Source organism: Mustela nigripes, chromosome 3, assembly GCF_022355385.1.
Source record: "Mustela nigripes isolate SB6536 chromosome 3, MUSNIG.SB6536, whole genome shotgun sequence".
NCBI lineage: Eukaryota > Metazoa > Chordata > Mammalia > Carnivora > Mustelidae > Mustela > Mustela nigripes.
In genome coordinates this window covers 33477691-33499474 of record NC_081559.1, presented here as the reverse complement: position 1 = coordinate 33499474, position 21784 = coordinate 33477691, and the positions used below count along the sequence as shown (strand labels likewise).

General features: G+C 38.9%; 1 protein-coding gene across 8 annotated transcripts in view; it reads left to right on the top strand.

Annotated features, from left to right (window-relative positions):
- DOCK10 (dedicator of cytokinesis 10) overlaps positions 1–21784 on the top strand; it is a 269317-nt gene that overhangs the window by 180570 nt on the left and 66963 nt on the right. For all 8 annotated transcript variants that reach the window (XM_059393595.1, XM_059393597.1, XM_059393600.1 and 5 more), the window contains exons 12-22: positions 970–1191; positions 1377–1499; positions 3151–3233; positions 8779–8901; positions 10584–10663; positions 12828–13015; positions 13577–13642; positions 15376–15468; positions 19339–19462; positions 19656–19777; positions 20151–20237. In XM_059393595.1, the coding sequence (XP_059249578.1) occupies positions 970–1191; positions 1377–1499; positions 3151–3233; positions 8779–8901; positions 10584–10663; positions 12828–13015; positions 13577–13642; positions 15376–15468; positions 19339–19462; positions 19656–19777; positions 20151–20237 (1311 nt within the window). The remainder of the gene's footprint in view (positions 1–969; positions 1192–1376; positions 1500–3150; positions 3234–8778; positions 8902–10583; positions 10664–12827; positions 13016–13576; positions 13643–15375; positions 15469–19338; positions 19463–19655; positions 19778–20150; positions 20238–21784) is intronic.

The window sequence follows — 21784 nt, the reverse complement described above, 5'->3', positions numbered from 1 at the left end:
GAGTGGTACAGAGCAGGCAATTAGAGGAGGCAGCTGTGATTGGGAGACTGATTACTTTGAACCAGTAAGTAAATTGATTGAACAAATAAGGAAATAGGCCAATGATAAGAAGAGCCAAATCTTTCACTATTAAAGGAAGGAGTTACATGAAATATGAATAGGGGAAAGGCTCAAAAGAAGTCTTTGGATTTGAATTGGAAATATAAGTTTCAACATGAACTGATGAGTTTTTAATAAAGATTCATGTACAAGTAGAGATAAAGCAATCATTGTAGATGTGAATGTTACTTGTAGGGACACGTGCATGTGTATGCATGTGTTTGTAGATGTGTCTCTGCATCCCAGTAAAAATGAGCTAATGAGCCCTGAGATCTTGGTTTCTAAATGTCACCCTCACAAAAAGGAAGCAGAGCTCTATGGAGAAATGACTGGAGCAATGGAAGTATAAGATGAGCATAGAACATCTTGTTGAATAAAGAAGTGTCCCCCAGAATTATGGGGATCCACCAAAAAGACACAGGAGCTACCTCTAGCCAATGCTGGGACAATTTGAGCACTATTATAAATAATGATAGTAAGAGATTTAAATCTGTTGAATAAAATAGTAGTAGTCCATAAGTCTATACTTGTATAAATAAATAAATAAGAAGGGAAAGCTCATCACTACAGTAGAATGCCAATGAATAAAGGGAGAACTAGATGGAACTAGATAACCACCATTGGTAGCCATCAGAGTTGTTGATTCTAGTGGGAGTGACCCATGGTAGATTAGGTTTGATGAGTATCAGGACATAGGAGTAGTCTTAGAATATTTCTTTAAAACTGCTGATCACTTACCACTTGATATATATTATGATATGAAAAATATTATGTAGTTTGCCTACTGCTTTCTTAAATAAGATACTGATGGGACAACTGCAGTTATAATGATTTTATATCAAAACCACTGGCTCTTTGTTTTTCCTGCAGATTGAGCCTTTTTTTGTGAGTGTGGCACTTTATGACCTCAGAGACAACAGGAAGATTTCTGCCGATTTTCATGTGGATCTAAATCACACTGCTGTCAGGCAGATGCTCTCAGGGTCTTCCGTGGCTTTGGAAAATGGAAACATTGACACTGTCACTCCTAGACAATCAGAAGAACCTCACATCAAAGGCTTTCCAGAGGAATGGCTGAAATTTCCAAAACAGGTTGCACTTATGTTTACTTGTGATGGCACCAAAAATGCTTGTTTCATTGTTCTCACCAAAAGATTACATCAGTTTCTGAAATAAAAATTCCCTTAAAGCTGTCCCTTAAAAAAAAAAATGGGAATTTTGTTAATGTCTTCAGTATGCTTCCTTAGATTCTTACTAGCTGTTTTCCTCGTACATAGGCTATATTTTCTGTAAGCAATCCACATTCTGAAATTGTTTTCGTGGCCAAAATCGAAAAAGTACTGATGGGGAACATTGCAAGTGGCGCTGAACCTTATATTAAGAATCCGGACTCCAACAAGGTAATGCATTAACTTTTCCATAAATAATTTCAATTCCTTTCAAGATATAAAATCACCTTGCCTTGAAGAATTATCAAACTTGGTAAAATGTAAGTCTTGAAATAGACACTTCTTAGTAAAATGAATGTCCATTAGGAAAATTTGAAAGTTTTTATTCTTGGTTTATGTTTTTGACTGACTTCTGATAATCTATTAGTAGAAATAAACTTAAATGTGAATGAAGCTTTAACTCCAAGGATCAAAGTGTTAGCAATAATGAAAAGTTAGGATTAATCTGATTTGAAAACAAGTGGATACATAGTTAACTGATGATGAAATAAGTGAAAAAAGATAGATAATTTTATTCTAATATTAATTTAATATTAGAATATTAGAATTTAGTATTAATATTTCTAATAATAATTTTTTTAATTTTTTATTTTTTATAAACATATATTTTTATACCCAGGAGTACAGGTCTGTGAATCACCAGGTTTACACACTTCACAGCACTCACCAAAGCACATACCCTCCCCAATGTCCATAATCCCACCCTCTTCTCCCAAACCCCCTCCCCCCAGCAACCCTCAGTTTGTTTTGTGAGATTAAGAGTCACTTATGGTTTGTCTCCCTCCCAATCCCATCTTGTGTCTAATAATAATTTTATTCAAATTATTCTAATATACCTAAATGAAGAAAGAGGAAATAGTAAAAGTTCTTTGAATGGTGGGACTACAAGACATTTTTTCTTCCTTTTTTCTTTTTTTTTTTTAACTTATTTTATTTTATTTTTTTAGAGAGACTGGGCGCATGAGGCAGGGGGAGAGGGAGAAGGAGAGAGAAACTCCAGCAGACCCTGCTGAGTGTGGAGCCTGACGTGGGCCTCAATCTCACTATCCTGAGATCATGACCTAAGCCAAAATCAGGCGTCAAAGGCTTAACTGACTGAACCACCCAGGCGCCTCTTCCTTTTTTTTTTTTTTTAATAACTATATTCTCTTTAATAATCAAATGTTACTATTTAATAGAAGATAAATGTTAAATGTCATTTTTCACACAAAGGAAATACATTGGGGAAAGAATGCCTGAACATTAAATTTGAGCATGTGTAAGCTTTTAAGGTAGTGTTTAGCATAATTATGAGATTTGGGGCTTGGCAAACTATGACACGCCAGCCAGATCCCCCTGCCACCTGTTTCTATAAATAAAGTTTTAATTACACAGTCACACTGATCCACTTATGGATTGTCTGTGGTCACCTTCCCACTAGAGAAGCAGAGCTGAGAAGCTGTGACATAGACCATGTGGTCCACAAAGCCCAGTATATATACTGTGTGACCCTCTGCATAACACAGACTGTGAGTGCAAATTTGAAAACACTTTCCATTCAATGTTTTAAGGTCTTTCAAGTCTGAAAAAAAGGAAAAAAAGTTGGCATTCCAAGACAGGGGTACAACCTGTATTTGAAATTTCTGGAGTGAAAATTCCAGAACACAATTCAGTAGGTCCAACACAGAGGACAGTGTTTGGTTCTTTACAAGACAGAGTCTTCAGGCCAGTGAAGCAGAATTTTAGAGTTTCAATGTAAGATAAGATAAGTATGTATTAGTATTTTACTTGGACAGTTTGTAAAGAGGTGTTCTAAACATATTTTTGTTTCTTTTTCCCTCAGTATGCACAAAAGATACTAAAATCCAACAGGCAGTTCTTCAGCAAATTGGGAAAATACCGCATGCCTTTTGCTTGGGCAGTGAGGTAGGTTGACAGCTACAATCAACAGAAGAGTTGTGCATTTGTAGTCTCCATTGAAAACTTCAGTTTGAACACCTCTCTGTTACCTTGTTGTTGTTGTTGTTGTTGTAAGATTTATTTATTTATTTGATAGAGAGAGAGACTTGCATGTCCACAGGGAGGGGGAAGAGCTGAGAGAGAGAGAGAGAGGTAGACTCCTTGCTCAGTGCAGGGCTCAACACGGAACTCGATCTTATGACCCTGAGATCACGACTTGAGCCGAAATCGCGAGGTGGAGGCTTAACTGACTGAGGCACCCAGGCGCCCCCCGGTATTTTTAATATACCAACACCTAGAAGAATATTACTGTGGTCATCTTCATAAACAGTGCTCCCCAGAAACATGTGTTTTACAAGACAATTTAGCAAGACAGTTTAAAATATATTAAAGCTGCGACATGAGTGCAAGTGTGTGCGTGACCAGATACGCTATGCCTTCTTGGTAGGATTGAAGTCATTACTTGTTTATTATGCATATTTGGTTCAATAAACACTTGACATTATATCAATCCTGAGAGTTTGGTGTGTATAAAATTCAGATGGAAGCATGGATTTCTTATGCAGCTGCATATTTTCATCTATGTGCAGGGCACAGGGCTATATCTGGATGTCCAAATGAAACCATCAATTTGGTCATCAAAACTCTCTTTGATTTCACTAAATTTATCAGTACCGGTTCATGCTCTGATAGAAATGCTGAGTTATGTGGACACTGTGGGTAGAATCTTCCTCCTGGACAGATAACCTCTGCATAAAGAACAAGAATTGCTTATGGATTTGGTTAAAGATCAATTCCTATTGTCCTCCTCAATCTCTTGGCCTCCTTATGTCTGTAGGAATTTCTTTTTTTTTTTAATTAACATATGATGTATAATTGGTTTTGGGGGTACAGATCTGTGACTCATCAGTCTCATACAATTCACAACACTCAGTATAGCACATACCCTCCCCAGTTTCCAACACCCAGCCACCCCATCCCTCCAACCCCTCTACCCTCCAGCAACCCTCAGTTTGTTTCTGAGATTAGGAGTCTCTTTTGGTTTAATCTCCCTGTCTGGTTTCATCTTGTTTCATTTTCCCTCCCTTTTGGATGATCCCCTGTCTTGTTTCTCAAATTCCTCATATCAGTGAGATCATATGATTGTCTTTCTCTGATCGATTTATTTCACTTAGCATAATACCAAAAGAGGATCATAAGGGAAGGGAGCGAAAAAATAAAACAAGACAAAATCAGAGAGGGAGACAAACCATAACGGACTCTTGACTAGAGGAGGCAAGCTGAGGATTGCTGGAAGGGAGGGAGGTCGAGGATGGGACAACTGGGTGGTGAACAATAAGGAGGGAACATGAGGTGTTACATGCAACTGAAGAATTACTGAACTCTACCTCTGAAACCAATGATACACTTATGCTAATTTAATTGAATTTTAATAACATGAGATTTAAAAAGAGGAAAAGCCCGTCACAGGCATAAGAGAAGTTAGCAACATATAAACCAAAAGAACATTAAAAAGTTAATTAGTGCTACAAAGTAAGACAGCCTTAAAAGTTTCCATTTGAGTATTGGTGACATTGTCCCCCAGTGGTGGTAACTTTAAAATCCAGAAAGAAGACAGAATTTGCTACTTTTGCCATTTTTTTAGTTCTCCCAGTACCCAGGGATGAGTATAATTAGAGTGAATCCACCAGTATTTGTTATCCTTTTGAGGTTTTTCCTTCACGCTGGGGACAGGTGGATGGGAAGGGAAAGGCAGAAACGTCAGCAGACAGACTTACACCGTCTCCAGGAATGAGTTTGCCCTCAGCATCTCTGTCATAAGGGAGAAAGAGACCAGGCCCAGGAGTTGGACAGATGTGGTCCAAATCAGGCCATCACTTAATGAGTGGTAACTTCAGGCAAGTTTCCTCTCCAGGCCTCAGGGACCCCTTCCACAGAATGAAGCTGACAACACCCACCTCATGGGCAGTGGGTGTTGTCTCAGATACAAAAGCATTTGACATAAAGTAGATCACACATAACTCTCTGTTTCTCTTGTGTGTCTCTCCCTGCAGAACAGCTAAGGTCATCATCTAATGCATGGAACAGATAGTATTTGAATATACTGAATCCTCTGTGTTGCATTTCATTGTTTTTATTTCTCTACTTATTCATATTGATAAGTATTCTTGGTTCCCAAAAGAAAACCCATTGTGGCATGTAGAGGCAAGGTTTCCCCTGGCAAGAGTGAAATATAGCCAAATTACAAGGGTGAACATATGTTTTCTTAAAGGATCCAGAACTTTTGTGAGGTTTTAGAAGCAGGTGTTTGAGAGCCAGAGCTGGTTTTGACATCTCAATTCCACTTAGTTGCCAAGAAAAGTTAGGCAAGTAACCATAGTCTGTCCTTACCTCTGTTTTAATATCTAATTTACTGTTGTAGGAATTAATGAGCACAGATATGTACCCAATAAAAGACAGCCATGGTTAGAAGGAACTATTCTTATATGATTATTATTAACTCACCTGTAGAGACCATATTTTCTGCAACAAATCCCTCTTCCTGGTAAATTTGGGGCCGTGAAGAATAATGTGGGGAAAAGAAGGGAAAGAATGATCACTTACCATAGAGCAGTAAGGAGAAGAAGTAACAATTGTCCTGTGCAGTTGCCTAGTAAACTATGCTGGAAGAATGACAGGTGAAGTTTTTAGGGAGACTAACAATATTACTGGCTATTGGAGTAATTATGTGCAAAACAGGAAAGCCAACAATACCACAAGCTCATGTTACATTAATGCCTGATGAGTGGTTTGGTTGTAGGTTGGGAAACAGGAGACACCACCAATTTGTGGGTATAAACATACAGCTTGCATGTTCATAAACCTCTCTGCCATCTGAGAACAAATGGTTAGCAGCGCAGTCCCGAAGATTTCATGTTAAACCACTTGGAACAGCTAATCGCAACAATAAGTACAAGATTCAGCCAAACAAGATTTTAATCTACTCTTCACACTGTGGAAATTGCTTCAAATGAATGGTGACTGAATCAGAGGAGGGTTTGTGGTCCCTCGAGCCGTTTTGATATAAACTAGCCTGCTGACATATTTCAATCCTCTATCGGTACTGCTGGTTGTCTGGCCCGGTTTCTTCCTGCTAATATTCTAAATTGCAGTTTGCCTAACAATAGAGTTGTGAGTGTACCCTAAAACATTTTGGCCCTTAAAATTTAGCTGAGGACCACATTTTTACCCAGATCCAACCCACCCCTCCCACCACTGCATGCACAGATGCTCTTCACTGTCAACAGTTTCACTGTCAACAGTTTTTCTGAAATGAATTTGGTGTGTTTTCTTATTTTGGGCACCAGCTGTAATGCCATTTTATGGTTTTTAAAAAAAGTTATTCTTGGAGGAGATAAAGAGAACATATTCAGATGGCTACAATGGGTATTTTACGCTCTTTGATTCGGGTTAAAGTTGACCTTTACCAATGTGTCTTATTGAAAAAGGGAACTCTTTCCATGCATAATATGCCTATAATCATATGTGCCCAAATACATGCCAGGATTCTGATTTCTTTTAATTCCTCATACACAATATTCTGAGTAGACCAGTGCACAATCCTGGATTTTCTTTAAGACCGAACAAAACTAAAAGAACAATTTCCCTCTTATATCTATATATTTACAGAAGGCATACGCTGCCACAGCATCCCCAACATATGTTGTCCAACCGCTGAATCCTTCCAAGTGACAAAAACTCAGGTGCATCCCCCAGGGGCGCCTTCCATCATTTTATGGCTCAACTGATTAAATAATTCATTTTTTAAAAATATGTTTAAACTGCCTGACAATTACTTTTATTTTATCTTACATTAACCACAAAAAAATATGCCCTATTCTTTTGATGGGTCACAGCTATTCATGCTGCTTAGGAATGAGGCTCTCGGGGATACCTAAGCTGCTTTTCCTTCAGGCTAAACTGTGCATTTTCTTCAGTAATACCCCATGTGTCATGGTTTTGAGACCCTCACCTTAAACTGATCATTGTCCAACTGCAGCAGCTGGAATGAAGCACAACATCCCAGTCATTCTGAAGCCATCTGTGTAAATGAGTCAGTTCTCTGTTCTCTTGCCAGTTAGCATATTTATTGAGCAAGGCCAGTGTGTATGGCTCTGTGAGCAGTATTTTTCCACGGTGCTGTGCTCTTCCTTCTCTTTACAATGTGTCCAATGTCAGTGAGCTCTTTCCAAGACAGAGCTGTGGCTAAAAGCAAAAATGAGTTATACAACTCACATCAATTGATACATTTGTAGGGACTGGTTAATTACACACACACACACACACACACACACACTACTCAAGCTCAGTTCAACCCCCTGCTATGTTGTAAATACATCAAGTTGGTTTCAACACACCATGCACACAAAAGCTTTAAATAATAATTAAACAAAAATACTCTTTGAGTTAAGTATTTTCATTCTTAACATTTCATTCATTAACATTCCCCAGTGTTATTTGAGAGGGGATCTTTTTCCCCTTCCCTGACTACTTAACAGAGAAAAATGAGCAGAAAGGTTGAAGCAGTCTAAAAATATCATTCGGGCCCATTTTCTGTATTATTTGACTCTAATGCTCTATGAGGAGCAGATATCTATCTAAATGGCCACCTCAGCCTGTGTATTGAGATCTTTGATTAATTTAAAGAGTAACAAAATAGTCAAGTTCCTTAAGTTAAAAGAAATAAAATTTCAGCAGCTCTCTAGCATTAAACGAAAAATTAATTATACACAGATCTCATTTTTTCAATAGGCATGGAGCATGATTAGTTATAAGGAAGAAACCCTAACCTTAAGTATGCTATTATATTGCCTGACATTACTATACTATTTGGACAAAAATAATTTATGTGTTCTGACTAAATCTATCTAGTTCCAATGAAATGGACCAGGGAAGAAAATAAATTACATTCATTAATGTAATACAAAATTCTGACTCAAGTATTCTTCTCTTGATCTTTGTCTCTGTCCTAAAATTTAGGACATGGGCATATTTATCTCCAGGAAACTGTTTCAAGAGTCTGGTCGTCTAGTCACACACACACACACACACACACACACACACACACACACACCTTATTCTTTTTCCACTATTTGTAAATTCTGATGGCACCACCCAAACTGAGATGGCCTTGGCTTGCCCAGAAAATAATGAAAAAAGGACTAACCTGTTCTTATTCTTCCCCTAATATTCCAAGGTTTGATATGTTACTAATTCCTAAATAAATGTGGTTATAATATAAATGGGCTGCTGTCCCTGTAGATACTGAATTGAAAATAAAGAATTAAAGATATCAAAGATAGTATTTGAATGAAACTTTTGCCTAAGAAGTCTTCTTGTCTTTTTTAGTTCATTATTTCCTGCAGTTTCTTCCATTACAAATGGGAAATTGAATCATTTGTCACCTTAAAAACACAACTTGGTAAACAACCTGAACAACATGCCAACCTAAACAACTATTATTTTCTTTCAGATCAGTATTTAAGGACAACCAGGGAAATGTGGACAGAGACTCAAGATTTTCACCATTGTATAGACAAGAAAGTAGCAAGATTTCAACAGAGGACCTGCTAAAACTAGTGTCAGATTACAGAAGGTAGGATTTTTGAATACTCTTAAAATTTACATGAATCAGCTACATTGCTACTATTGATTTATTAACTCTGCATAAACAGTATTTGATTACCTGATTCTCGAATGTCCAAACTCTTCTGGGAAGTAGATGCTTTACAGATGACCTCAACTTATGCCTGAATAACACAACAAAAGTGAAGTTGCTAGAATTATAGGTAGAGTGTAAAACCATGTCAGTTAACTATTATTGCCATGTAACAGGTCACCCCAAAACTTAGTGGCTTTAAAGAGCATCACTTACTTTCTGAAATCCATAATTTGAACATGGTTAGGTAAGGAGAGCTTGTCTCTTCTGCACATGGCATCAGCTAGCAGAGGTCAAATGGAGACAGAGGATCCACATTCAAGATGGCTCACTGAATGACTGGCAAGTTGACATGCACTGTTCACTGGGAGCTCAGGTGGTGCTGTGGATTAGAGACCCTGGTTCTTCTCCATGGGAACCTCTCCATGAAATACTATGGCTTCCTCGTGGAAGGATAGCTGGCCTCTAAGAGTAAGTTTTCCGAAAGTGATCACTACCAGTTTCTTAAGACCAGGACCCTGAAACTGTCACAGTGACATTTCTGCCATAATATACAGTCAATCTATCACATAGCCTAAATTCAAAGAAAGGAAACATAGACATGTCTAAATAGGAGGGGTGTTAAGAATTTTAGAGCTATGTATTAAAATTCCACAGAGAAATTCATTGCTGTGAATTCCATAATTCATAGTATTTCTGTCATTCAAATGCTTTTGGAAAAGACAATGAAAGTTAGTGCTAAAAGAAGAAAAACTTCATAAAACCCACAGCATTTCTTAAATGTATTACCATGCGTTCAACATCTGGTGATGATAAGATCTCTCAAGATAAGTGATTGACTTTAAACTGTTACTCCCCTGACACCCATAGGATGGAAAATTTAACAGTCAGCTCTCATGCTAGGAAGGGGTGGGTTGGACCCACCACTATAATTATTCTACCTGTTAGGTCTCCAATAAGGGGTAACAGTTGAAACTGTTATGTTTCAAGAACTTTCATCTTACTACAAAAGAACGATAGGTCAGAAGTTTTGGTAGACAGGGAGAGAACTGGAGTGAATGTGGGGACAGGGATAGGTGGTAAGAGGGTGTCTGCACACATTCATGAAGCAGAAGAATGGCAGAAGAACCAAGGTCAGGGAAAGGCTCCTTGTCCGTGGTTATTGGTGAAGAGGGAACAAGCAGACTGTCCACTTAGCAATTGTAGCCAAGACAACCCTTGTCCTCAAAACTTCTTAAAAGTCTTTAGAAAAGTCTTTAGAAAAGACTTCTTAAAAGTCTTTAGAAAAATCACTTTAACCAATTCAAATACTAGAACTTTTTGTTAAAAAATGATCTATTTACTATTGTACTTGTTTGGCCATTTATATAAATGCTATCTGAAATAAGGAGCAAATAAACCTAAAACATTCTTCAGAATATCTGTAACTTGATCCCTTACTGATTTCTATTAATATAAAACCAGCTCAATGAAACCATTCACAAGGTTGTTTCAGGTTGTACTGTTTACTCTTATCAAAGCTCAGAATTACAGATGATTCATTTTCTTGACGACTAAAATAATTCAATGTGTGTGTGTGTGTGTGTGTGTGTGTGTGTTTCTGCTCCCTACTTTCACAGGGCTGACAGAGTAAGCAAAACACAGACCATCCCTGGAAGCCTGGATATTGCTGTTGACAACATTCCTTTGGAACATCCAAGTATGATGATGATGTCACGATTTACTTGTAGAGTTCTGAATAGTTAGTGGTCTTTTTGGTTGGTTGATTGGTTGGTTGGTTCATTGGATAGTTGGTTAGTTATAATACTTTGTGAGTTTTTTCTCAAATTTTGGGATAAATAGAATTCATTATCCTACAGAAATTTGGGGCTTTTCTTTTTCCATTAAGACAGACTATCAGTATGATAAGACAGGAACCATATTCACTGTAAACTAATATATATATCTCGAGTGTACCAGGCACCCTGCAAGGTATTAAATAATGTCCTTTAGTCCTCAAAACCCTGACGGGCTGTACATGAGGAATGTTGGGTTCAGATAGACTCATAAACCAGTAATCATAATGGGAGAATTTATATTCTATCCAGTTCCTCTGACTCAATATACAGGGCTGGTCCCCCCATACTGTGTGCCAAAGGGCTGCTCTGAGCACCATGGGTAGCCACCCAAGTGGTCACGTTGTAATTATCGCTAGAATATTTTTAGACTCTCTTATTACATGGGGAGCATGTATCTTTTTTAAGTCAGTGAAAATTTGAATTTTAAAAGGAGCTTTTATTAACTTATAAATAAGAATTTTAGAATTTATTTCATAAGTGACAAGATGGATCTATTTTGTTTTTTTACTTCTGATTCTGCCTTTTCTGTGACTTTCTCAGTGATGCAAAGAATGAATAAAGGCATCCTAAAATCAACTACAGACAGAGAGAGGATAATTACCATAGGATATTTGAATTACCATTAGCACTATTAAGTTTTTCATTTTTATATTTTTTTTACAAATAATTTTAATATGAAATAAAATAAGCATTTTAACCTAAGCCATGGCTCCAAATCTCTTTTATATTGATTGGTGTGGAAAAATAGAGAATAAACTAAGCCATTTCCTCTACCTGATTTGTGAGATGTGTCTGTCTTTTATTACCTACAGAAAGAAAAATAAAGAAAAAAAAAGCTAGAATATTCTCTTTGAAATTACTATAGGATGTTAGAGAAATTGGAACATATAATAAAAATATTATAATTGATTTCAGGCGGGAAAAAATCCCTGTAATCTGATTCCCAAGCATATTTAGCTGACCGTTTTGCTTTTTTGAAACAGGAAAATTCCAGATGGGGTAAAAGAAAGTAGAAGGCCTTGCTGCCTTCCAGTGACCACAACACAGCCCCAAGCTGTTCAGTGACAGAAGTTTTGATTTATGAACTTCAGATTGTCTTTTTTATTTTCCTTAGGCCGTTCCTACAAGGCTAGGTTTTTCAAGATTATCATACTTAGTGAAATAAGTCAATCGGAGAAAGACAACTATCATATGATCTCCCTGATATGAGGAAGTGGAGATGCTACATAGGGGGTTAAGGGGGTAGGAGAAGAATCAATGAAACAGATGGGATTGGGAGGGAGACAAACCATAAGTGACTCTTAATCTCACAAAACAAACTGAGGGTTGCTGGGGGGAGGGGGGTTGTGAGAAGGGAGATGGGGTTATGGACATTGGGGAGGGTATGTGCTATGGTGAGTGCTGTGAAGTGTGTAAACCTGGTAATTCACAGACCTGTACCCCTGGGGATAAAAATATATTATATGTTTATAAAAAAATTAAAAAAATTTTTAAAAAAGATTGTAAGAACTGGAAAGAAAAATAGAATAAATTATACCAAATAATCCAGAGGGGTCTGCAGGCCTGTATTGTGAAATCATTCCATGGGGGAAAAGTTACTATCAATTCATTAGGTACTATCCATAATAGACTGATTGGACAAAGTTTTGTCAATAGCTGTATTATTTTTATAATGTTAGGTAAAGGTCAGTGGGTTAATCCTTATCTTATAATACCTGATTAGCTTGTTCAGAGAATCATCAGCTAAAATTTAGTTTTCATTATGAAGCTTAATGTAAAAAGATTGTAATTATATATCCATCCAAAAGATTTACCCATTTTTGAGACATCAATTTTGATATTAAATGGCTTGATTATCTATCATCTCTACCTCCTACGAATTCTTCATGCTTGCATAATTTAACATAAATTCCTTTGCAAATATGGAGTTTCTATTTTGAGTGAATTCATTTTAAACTATGTTAAGTATTGTTCACCTTAAACAATCCCATTAAATGACAAACTCTTATTTTCTGATTTTTAAAGACTGTGTAACATCGTCCTTTATCCCTGTCAAGCCTTTCGATGTAACAGCTCAACTAGAACCCACAGTGGAGGTGGAAGAATTTATTTACGACTCAACAAAGTACTGCCGTCCTTACAGAGTCTACAAAAATCAAATTTACATTTACCCCAGGCACCTCAAGTACGATAGCCAGAAATGTTTCAACAAGGTATGATATGTTTCTGAGACCTGTGCTCTCTCTGCACCCTACTGAGATCATATTAAGACGGATTCTTGAAAGTTCAAATACAAATTATTATAGGTCAACACTGTGGAATAAAAATCCATTTGCAGATCGTGCTTAATAAGGGGCCGTGATGAGTTTCACCTTCAAAGTGTTTAAGGAGGCACAGTTTTATAACATATTAATAATCTTTTCTCAAGTCGGCCCCAAATTATTTTGTTCTAGACTTCTTTTTTTGTAGTTTCTTAAGATACTCTGAAAATAGCATATCTGCTTCCTTTTGATGTGAGTTTTTTCTTCCCTTTTAAATAATATCTCCAAGTCCTTCTGCTATTTCTGAGCACTATGGATACTGTCAGAAGAAAGTGTTGGGTATTCTACATTTTTCAGATTTAATTAGAAGCTACTTATTTTAGACACTTGGATTGGGGGTGTGTGTGTGTATGTATGTGTATGTGTATGTGTGTGTGTGTGTGTGTGTGTGTGTGTGTATGGTGTTCTTTACAGGAAATTACAATTTCCATTTTCCCCTCTCTGTAATTTCAGGCTCGAAATATAACCGTGTGCATTGAATTCAAAAATTCTGACGAAGAAGGTGCCAAGCCCGTGAAGGTGAGCCAAGTCCATGACAGGATACAGCATCCAAGGGGGAAGGCAGCGCTTAGGTTCTCCTCACCACCAAGGAGCCTTTTATTTGAGTGTGACTGAAGGAGGAGCAAGTCAATACATTTGTGTTAGATTTCCTAAAATGAACCTGATGTAATAGCCATCATTACCTGGTTTTATTAGAAATGTCAGTCTCATAGCTCTGCTTGGCTTTTCATGACTTGGAAAAAAAGCAAACCACTCTAGTGTGAAATAAATGCAAAGATTCCCCTCTGCAAGACTGCCCTTTTCAAAGAGCCCGCCTCTCAATTCAGCATGTTTCATTTAAAATGTCCCATCACAGCTGGCCCTCGAGCGGCCTGTGCCGAGGGGCTGCAGCATACTGGCTAAGGGGCTGGGGCAGCGGGCTCATGGGATGCTCATGTCCACGGAAGGAGCACGTGGCCCAAGAAGCTAGAGAGATGGCTCTGAAAAGTGTGTCCCTGCTGTAAATCACGTGATTTAATGAAACCCGTAAGACTATAAGGTTTGTATGAACTGTGCTTTTTAACCTCCAAAAGAGCAACTGGATGTCATTTTTTTCAGAGTTCATCTCTGATATAGACTGTTTTTATTTTAGAGACTTCAAACAACATAGAGTAATCCATAAGAAAGAAAGGAAAATTATTTTTAGTGCACCTGTGGCCGGATCTTCCCAGTTTCAATGAATCAGAGGGATGGAATAGTAAAGCACAAAGCCGATTTCTAATTAACCCCTTATCTGAGATAATCTCTTAATGCACTCTGTCAGGTACCAGCCATGTTCTCTGTAGCAAGAAGGTTCATAGCATAATTCAGAAGAAGGAGCCTCAGTCAGAGTGATTGAATGAATCACGCAGGGGAGAAAGAGTTCTTTAAAATGGTCTTGAGCCACTGTCAGTCTCCACAGGTTCCAAGTTCTGCAGTAACATCAGTTAGCATTGGGAGAGAAAAATTAAAGCAAAATGGAATTTTCAAACAAACAAAGGCAATGACCAGAGGACAAGCACAGCAGGCCCGCTAGTGCAGTGTTTATGGGGAAAATTCTAGCAAAAAGGAATAATAGCTGCTGTATGGGTGTCCTATGTCAGTGCGTTCTAAAGGATCATACAAAGATACAGAAGACTCCAGAAGAGGCACCATGAGCCTTGGGCTAAGGCAGCTTTGAAGCTGCATGCCTAGGCTCTACCCTACAACATCCCCTGGCTTGGTTAGAGGCTGGCATAGAAGAGTAATGCAAAATGGTGGAACCTGGAACCACTCCTATCCTTCTAGTTCAGCATTCGTGGTTGGGAGCTGGCTTTTCAGGAGTTTGGGTCCAACCAAACCTCGTAGTCACCCAGGACTGACTGCCTTGAATTCTAAGCCAGAGCTGGATACCACAGGCCCTTTCAAGAATTCATCTTGCAGGAATCAGTATTGAGCAATTTACCTCTTATCTCCTGGACATCAAAAGTTAGCTAACAAACTGATTCAGGTTGGTGTAAGGGCTACATGATGAATTAAAGCCTTCAAACTTTCTTTGGCAGCCAACTTGTATAAGAAATACAAGGAGCAAGTGGAAGAGGTTCAAGGTTAATTAGATATCAGTGAAGCTTGGCAAGTTATCACAAAATTCATCTTTGTTCCGGGATTGCTAACTGAAGAGTGGTGACTTTTTTTTTTCTTTTTGTGCTTCGGGTTAATTTCAGACACTCATAATCATTCAACTTTTTAAACAGTGTATTTATGGAAAACCTGGAGGCCCTCTCTTCACCTCAGCTGCCCACACAGCAGTTCTGCACCATTCCCAGAATCCAGATTTCTCCGATGAGGTAAGGGCCACACCTCCACTGCCCCTCTAGGAGCTCCTAAATAGATGAACGAGTGGGTCAGGTCATGCACAAAGATAAACACTGTCTCTGGACCACGTCTCAGGTTGAGGGCAGGTGTTTATTGAAGTAAGACTTAGAAACTATATTAATTGACAGTTGCTCTGAGAGTTCTGTGGCAAATCCAGATGTTTCAGTGCTGGATCCCCCTTCAAAAATACTTATGTTTTTATGGTATCAGTCTTTTCAGTGAGAATTTTTTTTCTTTTATTTCATTAATCAATATAATAAAGATTGTGTTAGTTTTACCAATCAATAGCCACATTTCATGTCATAGTGGAAAGAACATAGAGTGTGAGGCAACACTATGCCTCATGATGTAGGTGACCTTGGGAGATGTTGGATTTCATCATCTCTGACTGTGGCATGAGACATGACCTGCCCTGGCCGACTCCTGAGACTCTCTTAGTATGTGCCAGACACCATGCTGTATACTCCATATAGGCATCATCTCAACCCCCACAGGGTTCTCCAGAGAAGCAGAGCCAATAGGAGGATGTATATGTATAGATGGGTAGAATTATTATGAGACATTGGCTCACATCATTATGGAGACAAGAAGATCTCCCGTCTGTAAGCCTGAGACCCAGGAAAACGAGTAGTATTGTTTGAAGACCTGAGAGCCAGCAAGGCTATGGTGTAAATTCCAGTTCCAGTCTGAAGGCTGGAGAACAAGGGGCACCAAGGGTAGATGGAGAGCATCAATGTTCTGGTTCAAGTAGTCAGGCAAGGAGAGAATTCAACCTCCTGCCTTTTTGTTCTATTCAGGCCCTCATCAGATTGGATGATGAGCACCCATGCTGGGAGGTGGGGGAGACCTCTGCTTTACTCAGTCCTCAAATTCAAATGCTCATCTCTTCCAGAAACATCCTCAAAGGCACACCCAGAAATAGTGTTCAACTGGTTATTTGGGCATTCTGCTAGCCCAGTCAAACTGACATAAAATTAACCTTCCTGTTTTCATGGATAAGGAGACTGCAACTCAGAGAAGTAACTTTGCTAAGGGCATACTACTAATAAGAGATCATCAGAATTCAGACTGGGCCACAGGACTCCGGGGCCTCAAGCTTCACCACCCTGCTCTAAGATGTGTGAAAAAAAGTAGTTGGGCCAATGGAGATTACTCTGTGCATGTCAAGTTGTCAATATTGCAACTCAATATTATAAAGAGCTTCAGACAAATAGCATTAGTGATTAAATTTAATTTATGACTATAGAGCTAAAGTCTGAACCAATGCAACCTGCTGATATGGTGTCTGGGATTAAAAATACCACATCTTACCATGAGTTTCCTGCTCCTCTGATAGTAAATCACCACAGTTTAGTGGCTTAGAAAAACCCATGTTCACTATCTTATACTTCTGGAGGTTGTAACTCTGAAAAGAGTCCCACAGGGTTGAAATCAAGGTGTCATCAGGCCTGCATTCCTTCTGGAGGTTTTAGGGGAGGCTCCTTGCCTCATATTTTCTAGCTTCTAGAAGTTTCTGCAGGCCTTGACCCTCTTCCAGAAGTTTCCTAACCCTAATGTCTGCTTCTCTTCTTGCATCTCTAACTCTGACTTTCCTCCAGTAAGGACTTTGTTATTCCATTGGGACCCCATAATCTTTCCATTTTAAAATCCTTAATTTCATCACTTTCAAAAATCCCTTTTGCCCTGTTCACAGATTCTGGAGATTAGGGCAATGAGGACATCTTTAGGGAGCTATTATTCTGCCATCATACCTTATTCTACATCAATCATTTCAAAACTAATTAAAAGAACTTCAGTGAAACCACAGACTTCCCTTATCTCTCTCCTCCACATCTATTTAATGCTTTTAAACTTTTTTCCCTATAAATTCAGGACAGAAGATGAAAAAATATTAAGGTAAAGGGCCATCACTATATTATAGAATATTTACTGTATCAATTGACCCCTTGGAAAAGCCCCTCTGAAAGATGTATTCACTGTAGACATAAGATTTTTTTTTTCAAAAAGAAAAAAAAGAGAGAATATTCTCACTATTAACTCTGGCTTTTAATCTTTCTTGCTCACATGTGTTTCCCAGAATTCTTATAAAAACCATGGACTTTTCCATAGGAGAACATGCATGTAATGAAAGCCCAGTGAACTCTGCAGTGCATACTGAAAACTAAGGTTACATTAATTGCAAAAATTGATATGAATTACTTCATGATGCTTTTACAATGTAAATATTTGCAGTATTTAAGTGAAGGATGCATTCATAGTTAACTGGAATTCTTGAGAATTTATTGCATTCCCGTATGCTCTTTATGTTAGCTAAGAAAAAGGAAATTTCTACCTGGTACATGGCTGATTATTGTATATTCTTAAGTGTACATCAGCCTTTGTTACCAGGTTAGAACACTGGGATATAAAGAATGTGTAAACTTGTAAACCACTCTAATTGAGAAGCTCTCACATTTTACCATTCACCAGAATCACCTGGAAGGCTTGCTACAACACAGATTACTGTAACCCACCCCAGATTTTTGGATTCCAGATGTCTGGAACAGGGTCTGAAAACTGGCATGATACTCATTGAACAAGTTTCCAGATGATGTTGCTGCGATTCCAGGAATAACATTTTAAATATCAGTGTAATAAATCCTTTCCTGAACAATGTGAAAATATGTGCTGGATAGATAGATGCAGAAGGAGTCTAATAAAGAAGCTGGCAGATAATCTTCTTGGTTTTCTAACACCTTATTGCTTGACCATTCTGGAAACTACCTAGCTGCTCACATGGAATTGAAAGCAGCTTACATCCATGGGATCCTGTTAGTCCTGCATGAAGGACTTACCGAAAAACACAGTTTCTCATCCTGGAAGATTCTATTACTGATTAGACTGCAAAACTCCTACTGAGTCAAAGCACTGTGCCCTCTCTCAACACAATTCCTACCTTTGTGTCATCCTCACAACCTGACACATGACACACAATGCATCATACTTTCACAACATATGTTTCAGAGGTTTGGAAACTGAAAAGCACTATACAATATAGAGGGTGTCAAAACATTTCTTTTTAAGAACATGGAGTAGGCTCCTCATTACATCTATTTTTACCATGTATCAACTTTATGTTTTATATTTATTCAGAAGCATCCTTCATGTAGCTACAGCATGATGTCGTCACAAAATAGCTCATTGCTTGGTTAACACAATAACACCCTTCATCTATTTTTTGTTCTTTTTATAAAGAGACATCCATGCTTCAGTTACATCATCCCCTGCTGCCATGTTTCTGAACACTGAGCCTATAAGTCACCTGAGATCTTATGAAAATGCAGATTCTGTGTTCACGTGTCTGGGGCAGTGTCCTAGACTATGCATTTCTAATGAGCTCCCAAGCAATGCTCGTGCACTGGTCCTTGTGCACAAAGGACCAGGCAATGACTCAGTTCACTCAATGTATGTTCCTTGATGATAGAATCAATCTATGCCTTTTTGACACCCTGCAGGTAGTTGTGTGTGTGTGTGTGTGTGTGTGTGTGTGTGTGTATGTGTGTGTGTGTGTGTGTAATCCATCCTCTACTAACATATATTATCAAATGAGAAATACCAGTCATTCTAAATTATCATCACCCAACACAATAAAGAAATAAAAATATCAGCCCCTTAACACATGACTGCTAGCAGGACAGATATTCACTGAGAGTGAAATCAGTCCTTCTAACACTAACTAAGAAATGTGGTCCTCAGTTTCAGGGAAAGAATTTTTAGAAGACCAAAGTGTCTATGGTTTGTCTTACCCTGACCCAGGGCAAAAGAGTTTCATCCTAGTCTGGCTATTATCTCTCTCCTTGCAGGTGAAAATTGAGCTCCCGACCCAGCTCCATGAGAAGCACCATATTTTGTTTTCTTTTTATCACGTCACTTGTGACATAAATGCCAAGGCCAATGCCAAGAAAAAGGAGATGCTGGAAACTTCAGGTACTGACAGGATGCGATCTGAGACAGCATTACATGTCATCTGTGTGACTTGAACTGGAGAGTATTGTAAAGCTCCCATTTATTAAATTTTTTAATGAGGTTTTCTATTCATAAGTGACAAATAATGTTGCTTTTACCCCTCACCATGGAGGTTTGTACTCAGAAGTTTTCTCTTTGTTCTTCCTTTGCACAGTTGGATATGCTTGGCTTCCCCTGATGAAACATGATCAGATAGCTTCTCAAGAATACAATATCCCAATAGCAACAAGCCTGCCTCCTAATTATTTAAGCTTTCAAGATTCTGCAAGTGGAAAGGTATTGAATGATGTATAATTTAAGAGAAAAAAAATACATGAGCTAAATGGCATGAGGTTACCTTCTGTCTGCTATTTAAATGAACCCAAAGACTGTAGTATAAGCAGCCACTATCGTTATGAGTTGAGTACCTATAATATTTTAAAGGTCTTGTTTCATTTTTGGCCAGTGGAAATGTTCCATTAGAATGGCCCCCTGATATCACATTGGCCTCCCTCCCCAATATTGCCCAATGTAATTGTTTCTTCTGTTTTGCCTCTCTAGAGTCATGTAAGGTGAGTGGATCTGGATGGCAAATTAACATAAGCTAAATAACCTGTTTATTTTCTTTTCTTCAGTTGCCACAGTGACAGTAACATACTCTTTTTTACAGCACAGTGGGAGTGACATTAAGTGGGTTGACGGTGGCAAACCACTCTTCAAAGTATCTACATTTGTGGTATCCACAGTGAACACTCAGGTCAGTGTGTTGTCCTGAAATCTCAGCATTTGCTCTAACACGGAGAATCATCAGGGGGCTCTTGTATTTAGACAAGGGGACTCACCATTTCCCAGGTTGTCAGAGGGGCAGGTGACTGAGAATTGCGAAGGAAGAATGTCTGCAGCATAACTTTATGCCTCTCTGAGGAGAGCTAGAACGTCCCAACTTATCAGCCCTAGAACACCAGACGCATCTGTCTCAGGATGATACCCTCCTGGAAATACAGTTTGCTTCACTGACAACACCCAAGTATTAAAAATGGGAAAGGTCGAAATGAAAGATGTTTTATCTTTACCTTAAAACTAACCCTGAGGGATGCCTGGGTTGCTCAGTATGTTAAGCGTCTACCTTGGGGTCAGGTCATGATACCAGGGGCCTGGGATCGAGTCCCGCATCGGGTTCCTTTCCCCTCTCCCTCTGCCACTCTTCCTGCTTGTGTGCTCGTGCTCTTTCTCACTCTCTCTCTATATCAAATAAATAAATAAAATCTAAAAACAAAACAAGACAAAAACTTAAGTCTGATTCCAGGGCCTACCTGGTGCTCCTGATGGACAGGCCACGAGGTCAGCAGAACTGCCCTGGAGAGCCTCCTCAGCCACATTCTTCCACAGTGATCCTGCACAATTTCCCTCACTCCTGCCATCCTTATTTTGTCAGCAGGAAAATGGTGACAGTACTATCTGCCTGACGTTGTGGGAAGGATCAAAATGAGAAATTGCATGGGAAAACATCTCAGGAACTGAAAAATGCTCTACAGATGTTGCTATTGCTGTTGCTAAATTACCACAGATGCACATCTTCCACTGCAAGACAGCTGATTTTACGTCAGTGCAAGGACTTTCATGATACAAATTATAAAGTACAAAGCAAATCATTAACTACACACACTGTATTTCTCCTCTCTTAAATTCAGTGTGTTGCTAATACTCACTTGCTGAGAGAAAAGACATCTTCCAGGTATTACACACATATTGGTTCAGAATTTCTCTCCGTAATCTCTGGGTCCTCAAGCCAGATTTAGCCCTCTTCCCCAGTCCTCTACCCAAACTCCTCAAGTCCCACAGAATGGCCCTTCCCCACCCAATCCTGCCTTTGTATACCTCAAAATATCAATCTTTCTTCCTCACCCATCCAGCTGCTTTCTTTCCAATGGGCCAGGTGTTTCTCTGACATCTTTCTCTGCCTCCGCTGCCACCACCCACGTGCTCTTTGCCCTGATGGGACACATTCGTCCTTCATCAATCCCAGGATTCACCTCAGTGACCAAATGCCCAGGCCGTCTCTAGTGCCATGCCCTCCATCTGCTTAGCTTCCCCTTTCAAAACTCAGCCCTCTTTGCCAGGAAGGCAATCTCTCTCTCTTCCTCCCCTCCCTGCATTGGCCTGGTCAGCTCCCACTGGTCCGTCAGGCATTGGCTCAAATGTCACTTTCTCAAAGAAGCCTCTCCTATTTGCTGACCCCTCAGACATGCTGTGTCACCTTGTTGTGTACCCACATGGCCCCTGCTTTCCTGGGAAGCACTTACC